The sequence below is a fragment of the Schistocerca americana genome, chromosome 8 (genome assembly GCF_021461395.2).
Source record: "Schistocerca americana isolate TAMUIC-IGC-003095 chromosome 8, iqSchAmer2.1, whole genome shotgun sequence".
NCBI classification, from domain to species: domain Eukaryota; kingdom Metazoa; phylum Arthropoda; class Insecta; order Orthoptera; family Acrididae; genus Schistocerca; species Schistocerca americana.
Window position 1 is genome coordinate 487,946,794 of NC_060126.1, and position 17,273 is coordinate 487,964,066.

A 17,273-nucleotide genomic window follows, 5' to 3' on the forward strand; every position below is an offset into this window, starting at 1 on the left:
TCCTGCTGCCTCTCCAAGCAGTCGCCGCTCAGAAGTTCGTCGTGGCGTTCTACGAACTTTACAGTACCCTCGCCATAGAAAGCAGCCGCCTGTGCTATCCGCCAGTTCTCCACGCTGGTCTGCCATTCGTTGTTTGCGCCACAATGTTGTCTTCGTAGCCATCGGTTCATGTGAGCAGAGATGAACAATGGAGGGAGCCAAGTAAGGGCTTTATTGTGAATGATCAAACACTTCCAATCGAAAACGCTACAGGAGCGTCTTTATTGCTCCTGCTGAATGCGCCTGAAAATTGTCTTTAATAAAGAAATGCGTGACATTCATGTTATGTGGGCTGCATAGGTTCAGGCGAAATCTTTCACGGCGGCTGAAAATTGTCTTTAACAAAGAAACGCGTGACATTCATGTTATGTGGGCTGCATAGGTTCAGGCGAAATCTATCACGAGATCCACATACCTGGCGGGAGACACTGTTGCTTTAGACATTTCTACGTGATCAATTTGCGCTCTGAACTTAAAAATAGCGACGTGAAGCGATCGACAGGCACACTAAAGACACTGCCCAACACCTATGTGCGAATTTCCAACAGATTTTCACAGTAGTTTCCATTTCGCGCCTAATCGGACCTTACTTTGAGAATAGGTCTCGTAAGTAGCTTCAGCCTTCCCTTAAACTGGCCAAACTGAAAAAGCCTAAATTTTAATATAACATCAGCAGAGGACACTGTGTAAAGCAAATGAATATTTTTGCCACGTAAGGCTATAGAGGGAAATGAAGAAAACCTGAAACAGCGTCTCCAACAGGTGAAAAAATGTATTTTTTTGAAAAATGTGAGGTGAAAACTAGCTTTACAAAACATAGCGAGAACCTTACACTATGATACGGCTTACGTATAAATAATTACTTGCAGTAAAAATCACAATCCGCATAATCGCCCCTCGAGGGCGAAAGCTTTCACTAAGTCCTGAAGGTACTATTCCATGGCCTGTAGGTCCACCGGATGTTGTGTCTACGTTCATTTGAAAAATGTGCTAATTCGCGTATTGACTCACAGAAAGCAACTGCAAGTGATACGCGAACTGAAATCCAAGCAACAAGCATATACTAGCAGAGTTGCACGTTTTCGTTTGAAACGACTATCAGTACGAGAAGTTCGTTACTCATTTTCGCTCTAGCACAGAGGGGGGTAATATGGTAGATTTGATGTTAAGTTCGGTCATTCACGTGTATTGCTGGTCCTTACATGTGGGGCAAAATTCTCTCGTGTTGTTCAATATGACCTACAATTTATGTTCTGAATTGAAATAAAAGAAACGAAAACAATCTCGTTATTCTACGTGTCCATTAGCACTAACTTTATAAATAATTTAGTTTTATTTTAATTATTTTTACTACAGGGTGTTGCTCCATAATGTACCTAAGCACAGATTAAAATAGGCAACAGAGAAAAATCCATTTCGCTTCCTCTCTCAGTAAGCTTTACTACAGCTACAGTAATCATCGTCAGTCATGTAGCATTTATCAGAGCTATCCAACTAAAGACGCGTGTTGAGCGTTGTTTACGGAATAAAACTCTTTGTACAGGTGCTAAATAGTACATCAAAAATGAACGTTTTTAACTGAACCGAAAGTATTCGTCGTTAAATTACAAGAAAGGCAGACATTATAACAAAGAAGAACTGCCACTAGAAAATTTATTTTCAGTTACAGTTCCAGACATTTCGAGTTTTGCATATTGACAAAATCAGAAAGTATCGATGCTGAAAGATCGAAAACAAATAGAAAACGACTGACACAGTATCTCCATTTCATATACTGAACGCCAGTGACTTGCTCGGACAGCGTAAGGCACAGCGCGCTAGTTTGTGATCCAGGGAGGTGAGTCAGAGCCGGATCGACACCGTGAGACGATTTAACGACTGTGAGTTGGTACGCTAGTGAGGTTCCCTACGCCGCTTTAGGCGAATGCTGGGCTGTTCCGCACATTATGTCGCAGTACGACAACACACAGAATAAAGATTAACCGTTTCGCCGACTGATAATGCACACGACTTTCCTCCCTTTGGTTACCTAAGGGTAACTACACTATACTAAATACCTAATAAGATTTGCCAAATCCCGGCAAACCAGATCCCGTACTAGACGGGATAAACGCAACGGAATACCTAATGTCGGTAAACGATGATAAATGGAAAAGAATCCCCTAATAGAGGGATAAAAGAAAACGTTTATACCCGATTACAAGATCAGTGATACATTTCCGGAACCACCACATCGTTTGGAGTTCTTAATAAGTAGGCATCGCAACAGATATTGAACTACTCCAGAGACGCGTTGCTATGATCGTAACAGTGGATTAAAGTCTAACTGTATACAACAGCATGACGGTGCTGCGAAGGGAACTTACATCTACATCTAATCAATACTCGGCAAACCACCTGACTGTGTGTGGTACTTCTGATACCACGAACTGATCCCACTCTTCCCTGTTCCCTTTGCGAACGGCGCGTGGGAGAAATGATTGTTGGCAGTACTCTGCATTAGCTGTAAAGTGGGTAGGTTTACTATCTTTGGCCCGAAAAAAGCATGATCTTTGAGAATTTTATCTCGGTTATGTTATAGATATCAATTTCAAATTTGGTCAAAATGTTTATTGATATTTCCTCTACAAACTGGAATTTTTTTCGACCGGAAATATCGGAGAGCAAGTGCCGTCTGAACGAAACAATATTTCGATGTAGACATCCACGAGGGGTATGTCGCAGGTCAGCCGGCTCGTCTGAAATCAGAATTGCGTTGACGTTAGCGAAGTATATAAGACTCTTCAAAAGTTGTACCTCGCTTAAGTTATTTGGACCATAGGAAACAAAATGGCGGCCATTTGAAAGAGGGATTTTCCATCGATTTTTCGCCTTCGTCGGCCAAGTAAATATATTTATAGTTGATGGATCGGAATAAAAGCGGTACAACTCCTAGACAATTTAGTTAGCTTCGTCGAAAACAAGGAATCATACCAATCGGTACAGTAGATTTGAAGTTACCATACCGCGCGATAAAAGAAAAGTCATTTCGAGAAAAACGCGTTTGAGGTTTTGACTACATATAAATGCAACGTCATGCAACTTAGGTTCAGTCTGCTATTCCGGGTCCATAAACTAGTCCTTCCTCTTCCTCACTGAGGGCGTTCTGCTCGATCTGGGCCATCCTGCGCTCCTACAGAGCCGCCCGTACGGCCGGTGACAAGCGGTTTTCGGCCGCTTGAATCCGGTGGTCGTCCGAATGCTTGGCGAACTGCGTCGAAAAGAGTCCCAGGGTGACGTCCATCGTTGTCATGGTCTGCAGAATTGCTGAATACCCTTCGTTGAAGCTGCTCACTGCCAGGAAAGTTGCAATCTCCACGGTCTTCCCACCAGAATGCAAATGCTTGGGGGCTAACTTTCAAACACAAGCGTTCACTCTTACATTGGAATTTTGTGTGTTTCCTCCCAAGCACGGGTACAATAACTCGTACTCCGAAAAGAAAAGATTGGTGCGTGAAAAAGGCCGATTTCAGGCACGTGCATTTTTTTTGTTCAACCGCGAATAACAAACATTTCCGTTCCTTTTTCGGAAAAACCGTTTCAGGGGTGGATTCTAAACATTTTTATGGATCCAAAAATGCAATTAAAAAAATTCAATTTTTTGAACCAAAAGATAATAAACCTCCCCTTCAGATTCTTGCTATGAATCTCAGTCTGGTGTCTACTTTTCCTACTGTCGCTCCAGATAAACATTACTGTTTCCAGCATTTTTTTCAGTAGTGTATTTTTACAGTAGTGGATTTCTTGTCCCATGTATGCGCAATATGTTTTTTTTTCCTTTTTCTTTACGTGCAAGGTCATCTGCTGTCCCTGCACCATCCATAAATCCCCTCTCTATGTCCTTCTGAAAATCGATCTGTCTTCTGCCATTGTTAGTTCCTTATTTCTTATAAAGAACCGCATCATCTGCGAACAGTCTTTAACAACTTCCGACTCAATCTACTAGATGGTTAATAAATATTATAAACAGTGCCGCTCCTATCACGCTTCCTTGGGGTACTCCGGAAATTACCTTTGTGTGTGTGTGTGTGTATGTGTGTGTGTGTGTAACTGGAGGAAAAGCAATGCTGTCGTCACAAATTCTTGTTGGGTATATACAGAGAACTGGTATTCGAGGAAGACTGTGCAAGCGTTCAGCTATCTTCATTGCATACCCCACCTGTGGTCATTTCTTCTTTTTGACCGCGTTTACCTCGCATCTGCACGGGGTCGGCATGTTAATCAGGATTTGACTATCTTAGAGGTAGACGGTGGCCGGATGACCTTCATGTCGCCCCTTCTAGTAGCACGTAGAAGTAATTAGCAAGAAGAGATTATAGAAACAAAGAATAACGTTATATTGGAGTTGGAAAGGTATCTGTAACTGCTTACAAAAGATGTATGCCCTTTAAACTTTACACTGAGTAAATACTCTGGAACGACATCTACTCGCGACAATTATGTCCTATCTATGAATACACCTAATGACGCACGAAAAACAAACTAGGTGATGAAATGATATTCATCCATGTTGTCATATCCAACACGAAAAACCTTTTATAAAGACCAGCAGCCTATTAGGAACGTCTTCAATCTTCGTAATACGATTTTCATTAACAAACGGAACTCCAGCCTCTGTTTCGTCAGTCTTTTATTGTACAGGTAAGTAGAGCCAGCGTTCACAAAAAAAAAAAAAAAAAAAAAAAAAAAAAAAAAAAAAAAAAAAACCAATTTGAATCATACGGGCTACACTCAATCCATACACTAGAGAGGGAGAGATCACCGTTATCATCGGTCTTCTTCAAAATTCTTCTCCACATTTGGCATTTCCTGTTCCTACTGCAGCGCCTGATTAGGATTCACAGAAGTGCGCGTTACGATATCGTATTCCCAGCTCCGCTGCCCTTCTTCCTGCCGAGCTGTGTCGTTCTGCTTGGCTGCAGAGCGTAGCAGCTGTTCGGAGACGTGTTCACCATGAATGCCAATTCTCAACCTCTGTTCTGCGGAAACCTTCTTTGGCACAAACGTGTACTGTTTACTGGCAGAGTTACTGCGTACAGACTGTTGAAACGTGGCCGCTTGTACGTATGAGAAGCAAATATATAATATCGAAATTGGGCTCTTTATTCCGAAAATAATGCTTCATTTTTGCTATTTGTAGCAGATCTGTTATAATTCGTCTACATTATAATAAAACTTATGAATACTGTCCTTAACGTTTATAAAATCTCTTGGAAAGCATATGGTGTAGAAATATCAAATGGTTCAAATGGCTCTGAGCACAATACGACTTAACTTCTGAGGTCATCAGTCGCCTAGAACTTAGAACTAATTAAACCTAACTAACCTAAGGACATCACACACATCCATGCCCGAGGCAGGATTCGAACCTGCGACCGTAGCGGTCGCTTGGCTCCAGACTGTAGCGCCCAGAACCGCACAGCCACTCCGGCCGGCGTAGAAATATCACGTGACTATCAAAAACATAACATAAGCTACAAAGATTATTCACTTCTTTTCTTCGACGCTCCGATTTTTTAATCGTATTCTTCACTTTGTGGTTTTATTTTAGGAGCTCATATTAATTACCTGCAAAATTCTTTCACATATTACGTGTTACTTATTTTCTGTGGATGTAATCTAAGAAAGTTGGAGTTTTAATACGAGACGACGGCGCCTCTTGCTAAATGTCGGTGCTGGCGAACCCTGTAGTGCTATTCTCGTTTACATGGAATTTCGTGTGGATATGTTACTCGGTAAAGAAGCATGTAGCTTAATGCAAGGGATAAATGTGTTTCTCACATTACTAAACAATATGCGAGCTCCAAATGGAAAAAAATAGAAAATAATAAAGAAACTCCTTTTAGTGCTCCGACTCTCCAAGACTTGGGAAACCGACGTTAGAATGGAGACGTTACGCAGTATTTATCAAATTCGGTTGGAATACGATCGATATAAGATCTAAATAAAAATAGCACAATTGCGATTTAAATGGACCATTTTTCAGGTGCAGCTCTCTTTTATCGATAAGCATAAAACTATTTTGTTGTTGTTGTGTTCTTCAGTCCGAAGACTTGTTTGATGCAGCCCTCCACGCTACCTTATCCTATGTAAGCCTTTTTATTTCTGGAAAGCTACTGGATCCCACATTCAACTGAACCTGGTTACTATACTCATCCCTTGGTCTCTATCTACTATTTTTATCCCCAATAGTTCCCATCAGCACTAAACTGGTGATCCCTTGATGTTTCAGAATGTGTCCTATCAACGTATCCCTTCTTCTAGACAAGTTATGTCACGAATTTCCTTTCTTCCCAGTTTTCCCCAGTACCTCCACCTCAGTTACGTGATCTACCCACCTAAGTTTCAGCATTCTTCTTTAACACCACGATTCAAAAGCTTCTATTCTCCTCTTGTCTAGACCACTTATCGTCCACGTTTCACTTCCGTACAAAACAACACTCCAGATAAACGCCTTCAGAAAAGACTTCCTATCACTTACTTTTGTATTACATGTTAGCAGATATCTCTTGTTTAGAAACTCGTTTCTTACCATTGCCAGTCTACATTTGATATTCACTGTATTTCGGTCATCATCTGTTAATTTACTGCCTAAACAGAGAAAATCATTTACTACTTGTAGCGTCTCATTCCCTGATGTAATTTCCTGAACATTACCTGATTTAGTTCGACAATGTTCCGTTTTGTTAGTGTTCTTCTTCTATTCTCCTCTCAAGATACCGTCCTTTCCGGTCAACTGCGCTTCCTAGTCCTTTGCAGTCTCTGACGGAATTACAATATCATCGTCAAACCCCAAAGTTTTTATCGCTTCTTTAAGTTTAATTCAGTCACCAATTTTTTCTTTGGCTTCCTTTAATGCATGGTCAATGTACAAACTGAAAAATACTAGAGATAGGCTACAACCCTCAATTACTTCCTTATCAACCAACGATTTCCTTTCATGCGCTTCGACTCTTACAACTGCCGTCTGGATCCTGTACAATTTGTGCGTAACCATTCTCTCTCTGTATTTTATCCCTCGAAAACTTCAAATTTTCAAAGAGTGTATTCCAATCAACACTGTCAAAAGTGTTTTCTCTACATCTAAAAACGCTATAAACGTGGGTTTGCCTTTCCACAAACATGTTATAAGATATGTTGCAAGGTTAGACTTTACAGAAAGAAAGAAACTAAATAAAACAGTCATCATTTATGACGTGAACTGAATTCGCCTGAAATGAAGTGAATGGAGGTAAGGAATGCAATGAGTGAAAATCCGTGACAGGAAGTGACACCAGTGAAACCTGTTCAGTAAGTATGAACTTGCAATTTGATGGAGGGGGAAAAATCCGTGAAAATGACATTTTATGAAGGAAAAATAAGTAACAACGAATATTTGACGTAGGAAACATCAGCGACAATGAAAATTTAATGGAGAGGAGCATCAGTACAATGGAAGTTTGATGGGAAAACACCAGTAACAATGAAAGGTCAGCAACAGTCAAAATGTGAAGGAGGAATCGTAAGTGACAACAGCAAAAATTTGAATCGGTTCTGGAAGTATGCTCAGATACCCTAACTGTTAAGACTGCTGCTCACGATAAGCAGGAGAACCGAGTTAGATTCCCAATTTGTCACAAACTTTCATTAATCGCAACATATCCTACTCATTTAACTTTGCTCATGACCCTCATGCACACTATATTTCAATTCTGATCCATCATTGGAGCTAGAAAGCTTTTTAGTACAGATTGATATGCAAAGAGACAGAGAAAATGTCATTAACCTGCTACAAATGTGGGGAAAAAATCAAGTTTTTCGATTGCTTTTGTAAATGTCTTTCACTGTGTTTGACGACCAGTACACCGAGAAAATGCTAAATTTGTAGGCTGGTAGTATGTCTCCTAAACTTTTATTTACACACGGAAGAACCAGAACACGCTGAAAAACGAACACTTCCTACATTAGCAAATGTTATTACGACTGATGTACGACAGTACTTAAACAATACACAGCCTGGGGACATATTATTACAACGAAATTTCTGCAATTTGTTGTTGCAACAGCGATCACAACAAACACAAATTAACTGACTGATTATATTTTACCACTACGACTGTCGTTAGACGGATCAGGACATCATTTTATTTTCATTCTTGGAACTGTGTAGCCATTTTAGAGTTTTTGCATAAGTATAACCCACCAAGATGGTCATTCGTACGACAGGTTTGATAGGTTCTTGCTTTCTGGCCCAAAAATGGCTATTTCGGAGTGCCAATATTTGAAAATGGCTACACTGTACAGTAATAGAAACAATAAAAGAAATTTTAATCCATTTAATAATAACCGATGTAACAACGTTTTATCATCAAGACAATAATTTCTAAGCCACGGTTCAAACTGAACAAAAATATTTAGCTACAACACCTATGACATTTTTGTTATTGTGACTATCCGACTAATGGAACATATCGGTTAATACGAAATGTATTGAGGCAGCAAGATATACTTTGGTTGCAATGTTAATTTTTCTAGCTACTTTTCCTCAGGATTTTAACCATTATGGTTGGTACTATCAACGATATCAATTGTGATGTTGACTTATGGAGAAACAGTCATCATGCCAAAACACCATTTACTTAAAATGACCGGTTTGGGCACATACAACAGGCCAACTTCAGATCGATTGCACCATTTGCTGAACATGGTGACGTGCTGAGCAGCTGTGTGTTGTCAAGAAACGGTGGAGTCGATCTGAAGTTGGCATACTGTGAGTGCCGAAACGGTCATTTTAAATAAATTATATTTTGCGATCATTAGTGTTTCTCCATTAGTAATTCTTCCTCAGTTCTACTTTAGTTACGTTTTTCATTCAGTTAAGAATAAGCATTGTTCGTCTTTTGAAACATAATGTTATTTAATTTTTAACATCTACATCTACAAGATTACTCTGCAATTCACATTTAAGTGCTTGGCAGAGGGTTCATCGAACCACAATCATACTATCTCTCTACCATTCCACTCCCGAACAGCACGCGGGAAAAACGAACACCTAAACCTTTCTGTTCGAGCTCTGATTTCTCTTATTTTATTTTGATGATCATTCCTACCTATGTAGGTTGGGCTCAACAAAATATTTTCGCATTCGGATGAGGAAGTTGGTGACTGAAATTTCGTTAATAGACCTCGCTGCGACGAAAAACGTCTTTGCTTTAATGACTTCCATCCCAACTCGCGTATCATATCTGCCACACTCTCTCCCCTATTACGTGATAACAAAACGAGCTGCCCTTTTTTGCACCCTTTCGATGTCCTCCGTCAATCCCACCTGGTAAGGATCCCACACCGCGCATTAATATTCTAACAAAGGACGAACGAGTGTAGTGTAAGCTGTCTCTTTAGTGGACTTGTTGCATCTTCTAAGTGTCCTGCCAATGAAACGCAACTTTTGGCTCTCCTTCCCCGCAATATTATCTATGTGGTCTTTCCAACTGAAGTTGTTCATAATTTTAACACCCAGGTACTTAGCTGAATTGACAGCCTTGAGAATTGTACTATTTATAGAGTAACCGAATTCCAACGGATTTCATTTGGAACTCATGTGAATAACCTCACACTTTTCGGTATTTAACGTCAACTGCCACCTGCCACACCATACAGCAATCTTTTCTAAATCTCTTTGCAACTGATACTGGTCTTCGGATGACCTTAACCAAAGATGTTTCACCTGTTAGTACTATTCACCATCAGAGGTTTTTATCTATGTTGATTTCGTATTCCTAATGGCTCTTGTGTGGGGACTAAATGAATTGGAAACTTAATGGTATTAATCTAGTGCCCACAAAGGAGACAACTGGCACCGGAAAGGATACGTACAAATCACTAATAGTGCCTAATACAAATACGTGAAACATGTTTGTTTGAAAAAAAAAAAAAAAGAAATCCACTACAGCAGAACCCCTCTAATCGGTCACCTTCGGGACTAATATTTATTGCAAACAATATGAAAAGACATTTAGTACAACTATTTAAGAACTAAAAGATGTCTACAGTAATATAAAAAGATGCTTTTTACTCAGTGTTAAACAGTAACTAAAAAACGTCTACACACACTATAATATGTATTGGTTTTAAAAGGAAAAACGACAAACAAATTACAGTACTGTACTGTACATAATATCGTATAAACGATATATACTGTGAACTAAAAAATGTTTATAGCACTGTATATAAAAAAAGAAATTTTTTACAAAGAAATAAACTACTGTACGTATAAACTAAGAAATGATTACACTGTATGCATTGTTTTTACAGTAAAAACGACAACAAATTACTTGGGAAAAAAGTCAGTGATACATTTTTGACGAGTTTTCCAAGGATCAATCCAGCCTTCACTGGCAGGAAATTTACTTTCGGCTACCAGTTTTTTGTGCAAAACTATTGCTTTTTCTTTGAGAACTGGCCGAGATATTGGAGTTCCTTTCCTTCTTTCTTGACAAAACCACATCCACAATGCGTTATCATGCAGTTAAAGTTTAGGCTTTTTTAATGTTTTGCGATTCTTCAGAGTGTTATCACCATCAATCGTAACTGTATAGGAGTCAATGTCTTTCCGATTCTTCCTCCGATCCTTAATTGTCGTAACGCCTACATTCAGTTTCTTTGCAATTTTTTGGAGCGATTCTCCTTCGTCTAGTCTTTGTAGCACTGCTAATTTTTCATTTAGTGAAAGAGTTACGTGTTTACGTTAAAATCCAGACATGTTGAAAAACAGACAACGGTACACGCAGTGAATCTACAGTAATAATTACGGCAGAGAACACGGAATAAAGCAAACAACGAAGTTTTTTAATCGCAACAAAGGATAAAACTGCACAATAAAGTACAGTATAACAATATGCACAACGATAGCCACCGCAACAGTGGCCCGACAGACGTCCAGTCAGTGACAAGTCGGCACAGGCTTGGAGCCTCAGCATGGTCGGACTAACCAGAGTGACGGACCATCCAAGGTCGGATTAGAGGGGTTCTTCTGTAGTTGCAAAGTACAGACAACAGACAGTTTGATATTTAAGGGAAGTGGTGGACGTATATACTTTAAGGGAGACAACAGTAAGAAGATACAATTAGACATAGGCTGCCGCTCTTGAGAATGGCCACAATAAGAACAAGTTTTTCCCCTCAGCTACCACTCGTTTTCCTCTCTCACGGCGCTGAATGACGATTTGGTGCTAACATCGCGACAAACAGGTGGGCCTGTCGCTTTGCCGGACATACAGACAAACGCACTGTTAGCCCACACCGGCGCGCTGGCCTGTTTGTTTACCAACACGGTGCGGCGGCGGCGGCGGCCACTCACCTGTTGCAAGTGTCCCATGGTGCTGGCGGAGCGGCAGTCGGTAGCGGATTGCTGCAGGCGCGCCGGCGGGCCGCCTTTATAAAGGCTGCCCTGGTGGGGCGCGCATAGCCGCCGAGCCGCGCTGAGGTGGCCTGGATCCACCGCCAGCCGTGGCATTGACACGGCCGGCCCCTCCCTGCCGCCTCTGCCCACAGCGGGCGGCTCACATGCTGGTCCGTGGCTGAGGCTCCACAACCTCAGCTCTTGTGAAATACCGTACCGAGCGTCTCAGGTACAACCCTCAAATAAAGACCTTACGCCGCTACTTGTCCATTAACTGTGAGCTTTTTGACGTACACTTAAAACTGATGGTGTCGATCCGTTAATTTATGTGATCTACGGCATTTGACAGTGTAATTTACAATATCCTCCAAGACAAACTGAGGTTTTTGTGGAATTAGTGGTATAACTAAAAAACTGAAAATATCACATCTACCCAAAGGAAAGCAGAAAATTAGTAATGAAATCTACGTGAGCAGGGACTGAGAAATGACTAATGGGGTTCCTCCAGGTTCAATCTTATATCCACTACTGTTTCTCACACATATAAACTACCTTTCTGTCTACTATAAAAAGTGCAGAATTCGATCTTAACAGCCCAAACACACTAATAAAGCACTCCGTCTTCGGACCACAAGTGCCCCATCGGGACCATCCGACCGCCATGTCATCCTCAGTTGAGAATTCGCTAAGAGGAGCTTGTGGTCAGCACACCATTCTCCCGGTCGTTATGATGGTTTTCTTTGACCGGAGCCGCTACTATTCGGTCGAGTAACTCCTCAATTGGCCTCACGAGGCCGAGTGCACCCCGAAAAATGGCCACAGTGCATGGCAGCTGCATGGTCACCCATCCAAGTGCCTGCCTCGCCCGACAGCGCTTAACTTCGGTGATCTCACGAGAACCGGTGTATCCACTGCGGCAAGTCCGTTGCTCAAACACATTAATAAGGGAATTATATTTTCCTGATTGAGGCTGCACTCACTGTGAATATTCTGTGGATAGAATCATCTAAATCGTAACAATATTACGTTATTTATAATGTCGTTTCGGCTACTTCCATCATCAAATTAAAACACAGAACCTGTAAACCCACGTTCAGTGTGAGTCAGAGTGATCTGTTTCCAAGATGGCCTAGCTGGCATCACACTTAGACGTTGTTTGGTCTTCAGTCCTGAGACTGGTTTGATGCAGCTCTCCGTACTACTCTATCCTGTGCAAGCTTCTTCATCTCCCAGTACCTACTGCAACCTACATCCTTCTGAATCTGCTTAGTATATTCATCTCTTGGTCTCCTTCTACGGTTTTTACCCTCCACGCTGTCCTCCAACACTAAACTGGTGATCCCTTAAAGCCTCAGACCATGTCCTACCAACCGATCCCTTCTTCTAGTCAAGTTGTGCCACCAACTTCTCTTCTCCCGAATCGTATTCAATACCTCCTCGTTAGTTATGTAGTCTACCCATCTAATCTTCAGCATTCTTCTGTAGCACCACATTTCGAAAGCTTCTATTCTCTTCTTGTCCAAACTATTTATCGTCCATGTTTCACTTCCATACATGGCTACACTCCATACACCTACTTTCAGAAGCGACTCCCTGACACTTACATCTATATTCGATGTTAACAAATTTCTCTTCTTCAGTAAAGCTTTCCCTGCCTTTGCCAGTCTACATTTTATATCCTCTTTACTTCGACCATTATTTTGCTCCCTAAATAGCAAAACTCCTTTACTACTTTAAGTGTCTCATTTCCTAATCTAATTCTCTCAGCATCACCCTACTTAATTCGACTACATTCCATTATCCCCGTTTTGCTTTTGTTGACATTCATCTTATATCCTCCTTTCAAGACACTATCCATTCCGTTCAAATGCTCTTCCAAGTCCCTTGCTATCTATGACAGAATTACAATGTCATCGGTGAACCTGAAAGTTTTTATGTGTTCTCCATGGATTTTAATACCTACTCCGAATTTTTCTTTAGTTTCCTTCACTGCTTGCACAATATACAGATTGAATAACATTGGGGAGAGGCTACAACCCTGTCTCACTCTCTTCCCAACCACTGCTTATAACTGCCGTCTGGTTTCTGTAGAAATTGTAAATAGCCTTTCGCTCCCTGTATTTTACCCCTGCCACCTTCAGAATTTGAAAGAGAGTATTCCAGTCAATCACACTTAGATATACTTTATAAAATACGTAAACCAGCTGACAAAAATGGCACTGCCTGGGTATTCATTTTGCCAGTTAAGATATTAGAAAGGCAAACGAAAAATGAACTGTGTAATATCGAAAAAAATTCATTTCCATGTATGTGAGAAAATGTATTTGAAATTATGAGGCAGTCGTACAAAGACTTATGCAAAATGCTTCCTGTGTCCCTAACAGGAATTTGTAAACTTCTCTGTGGCAATGCTTCTTCATAGCTCCATCGACGGCTTCTGTTTTCAGCTACAGCTATTTGTCAAAAGCGCTGCCAGGTATCAGGGATTTCCTATAGTTTACCTGACTGCAGGAGTGTCTTAGTAATAAGGAATTTGTATTTGAATTTCGTGCATGGTGCGGCATTTTTCCAGACATTTCACTGTTTATGAGGTCGTAGCTCTTGGACTATGTGGTGTAAAGTGATGTATTCGTGTAGCTACATTTAACGTAAAACGTGGATAGTGTCTGCAATATATGTTGCAGACAGAATTAGTAGCAAATGAGTAATAAATTTAAACATCGCATATCGTATGACACTATTTCTCTCATCCCATTGTGTATGACGTCATACCTCCTGAGCTGCTATGATAGGCAAGTGGTTCTTACTCCGACAGTGATTGTTGGCTGACTGTAAGGAATATGTGGATATGTGTACCATGTTTGGTTGAAATCGGTCCAGAGGTTTACAGGAGATGTCGAACCCATACACACACACACACACACACACACACACACACACACACACACACACACACACACACACACACATCAATTTTTATAATATGTATGGATTATAAAACAAAACATGGTCCATAGTAGTCTGTAATGTAGACATTCTTTATTTAAATTGATCGACTAGCTAGTTTCGACCATAAGTCATTTTCAAGCACATGTGTGATTTTACAAATTTCAAATTATAATTATCATATTCTTTTACCTTACATAAACAGATACATTAAATTAGACATATGTTTTATTCTTGACACTGAACGTTGTTTGAAGAGTTGTTAAGTTCTGATGATGGCAGTAGCCGAAACGAAGTTAAAAATAAAGTAATATACGAGTGTTGCTGAGAAAGTAATGCGCAGCAATTTTTTCTTTAACAATTCTTTATTGAACATAATGAGTATTACACACACGAAAGAGTGGTGTTTTATCTACACGTGTAATCTCGATCCTGCTCTATGGCCTTTCTCCAGCACGAAATAAGGGCGTGTATGCCCTGTCGTTACAAATCCTTGTTCTGGTGGCGGAGCCAGTGCTTCTCTGTGTGAATCACCACCTCATCGTTCTCAAAATGTCTTCCCTCAGTGAGTCTGTCCTCGCGAATGGCAACATCAGCTCGCTGCAACATGTCAGGTGTGACAGCCGTGGATGGTCTCCCCGACCGCCGCAAATCGTGGAGCTCCGCCGAACCGCCTTCTGATGACCTCACCCTCCGAGCCCAGTGACTAACTGTACTTCCGTCGACAGCAGATGTTCCATAGATTTGAACAAGCGTTTGTGCATATTCCGCACAGTTTCTTCCTCTGCAGTGAGAAATTCAATGACGGCACTTTGCTTGTAACGTACATCACCTACCGAAGGCATTTTGAAACTCTCCCGTAGCTAAGCTATCTGTCGGAAGTGACGGGAACTTGGCGCGCTCACACAGGAGACTTCAGATAATACATACGTAACGTTTCGCATTCGCAGCATTGTTTTCGGCTGAGAAAAAGAAATGCGATGCTTTACTTTCTGGGCAACCCTCGTATTATGTGAACCAACTGTTTTATTCACGATACAAGGTTACAGTCTGAAACGGAAGAAATGATAAATAATATTGTTACGAGTGTCTGAAGCGGCTTGCTGCAAAATGTCACACTCTTGAATTGAATGCGACACCGCATATTCAGTTCTGCAGATCTAGAAGTACTGCGCGTATGTGGCACATGGTAGGGGAAATAGTATGTAGATAAAATTTTCTCCGTATTGATGAGAAACTAACGTGTAAGTAACAAATTTTTTAACTCATAGTTCAGAGACATCTACATTTCGAATCACTGCATATTTTGAGGGAAGCAAATGATTATGTTGAAGTACTTCGCTATTTCCATTCAATTGAAAGGGTACAGTACCGCCCGACATTGAAAATAGGTACAACATACTTCATTATTTTTGTCAGAACAACACATTTTTTTTTGTAAAATAACTCACTTTCAATTAATACAGCGAAGCCGGATACCAGTGTGGGAAAGAATGACAATTTATTTATTTAATTGATCACATGTGCACTCCCACAAAGTAAATCCCTGCATCCAGTTTGGTGAGATCTGTGAAATGAATGAATGTATGGTCATCTGCTAACCGCAGATAGTGAATGTGAATATATGATCATCTTTGAGTCGATCCTTTGGCCACCTTTGGTGGGACCAAAGAGATGAAATTTACCTGAGCTTTGAGCGCCTGAAATGTGGCTGACCAATACGGTAGCATGGTCTTCCCCCACCTCGAGATAGGTGCGAGATGACCTGGAGAACGGCCATGTTTCAGCCTCCTCCGCTGGATCTTGTGCTGTTAAGACCTGTTTTAGTTGTGCTCCGTAATGATGAAAGAGTGGAGACATGGTATGCATGTGGAATATTTAAGAGTAGCTTGTAATTATAATTTCTCTATTTCAGGAACTTTTGTGGGGAGAATTAAATGTCAGGCAGGTAATATTAATGGGATTGTAGTAATCTTCGGAAGTGACCAACGGTCACAATGAAACCACTTGTAGCAATAAGTTGAAATACTTCCGTGTGCTTAAGTTAAGCTGAATTACTAGCGTGTGTACAATAAGTTGAAATATTTAAGAAATAGCGGGTGTACCATAAGTTGAAATATTTAAGAAATGGCGTGTGCAGGACTTGAAATTAGAGACGAGTACTTCCACGTGGTGAGTACTGTGTGAGTCTCAATCTGTGTATGAGACAAAAGATAAAGAGAAGTACTCGTCCATGGTATCAGTTGAGGACTCGCGTGTGTGATGAATATGTTCTTAATATTACTTTGCGTGATATGATTCCGTGTGACGCTAGATTGAAACTCGGAGAGAGAAGCAAGGTGAGTCGGCCGTCTATCCAGCAACGCCACTTGGCTTGCATTGCACAGGAAGACGTGCATATATCTCCAGAGTTCATAGTAGGAAAGTGGACTTATGAAGTGGGGCAGTGTCGTGTGAAACTGGGATAAATATTAATTGAAGTGGGAAAGCTGAAAGTGATAATGTTGTGACTATTCTCTGTGTAGTATTTCATGTTGTAGTGTGGTGAATGTCATGTAATTTGGGCATGTGTGGTTTGCGTGGGAGAGTAGCGAGGTAGTTTTAAAAGATTATTGGGTTATGCTTGTTCCTTCGGTACCGCTCGGTCTGGAGGAAAGTTTAGTGATGATGATTGTGAGAGTCGAAGTGTGAGGTATAATAAAAGATCCACCATCCTATCCAGAAAGTGCACTGTAGCGTTAAAAATAATTACGAGACCATAATATAGAGATTCACCGTTGTAAAGCCATGCCCACTGGGCGGAATTTCTCATGTGTTATTGTTGTAGGTTATAGAATTTGTGTGTTTAGGTTAGGGAATTTATCGGAAT

General features: G+C 40.7%; 1 protein-coding gene across 1 annotated transcript in view; it reads right to left on the bottom strand.

Annotated features, from left to right (window-relative positions):
• Nucleotides 1-11,478, bottom strand: part of LOC124545217 (skin secretory protein xP2-like) — an 88,563-nt gene extending 77,085 nt beyond the window's left edge. Inside the window, exon 1 of the mRNA XM_047124085.1 lies at nt 11,417-11,478. Within this exon, the coding sequence (XP_046980041.1) occupies nt 11,417-11,434 (18 nt within the window). The 5' untranslated portion in view covers nt 11,435-11,478. The remainder of the gene's footprint in view (nt 1-11,416) is intronic.
• Between the last annotated feature and the right edge of the window lie 5,795 nt (nt 11,479-17,273).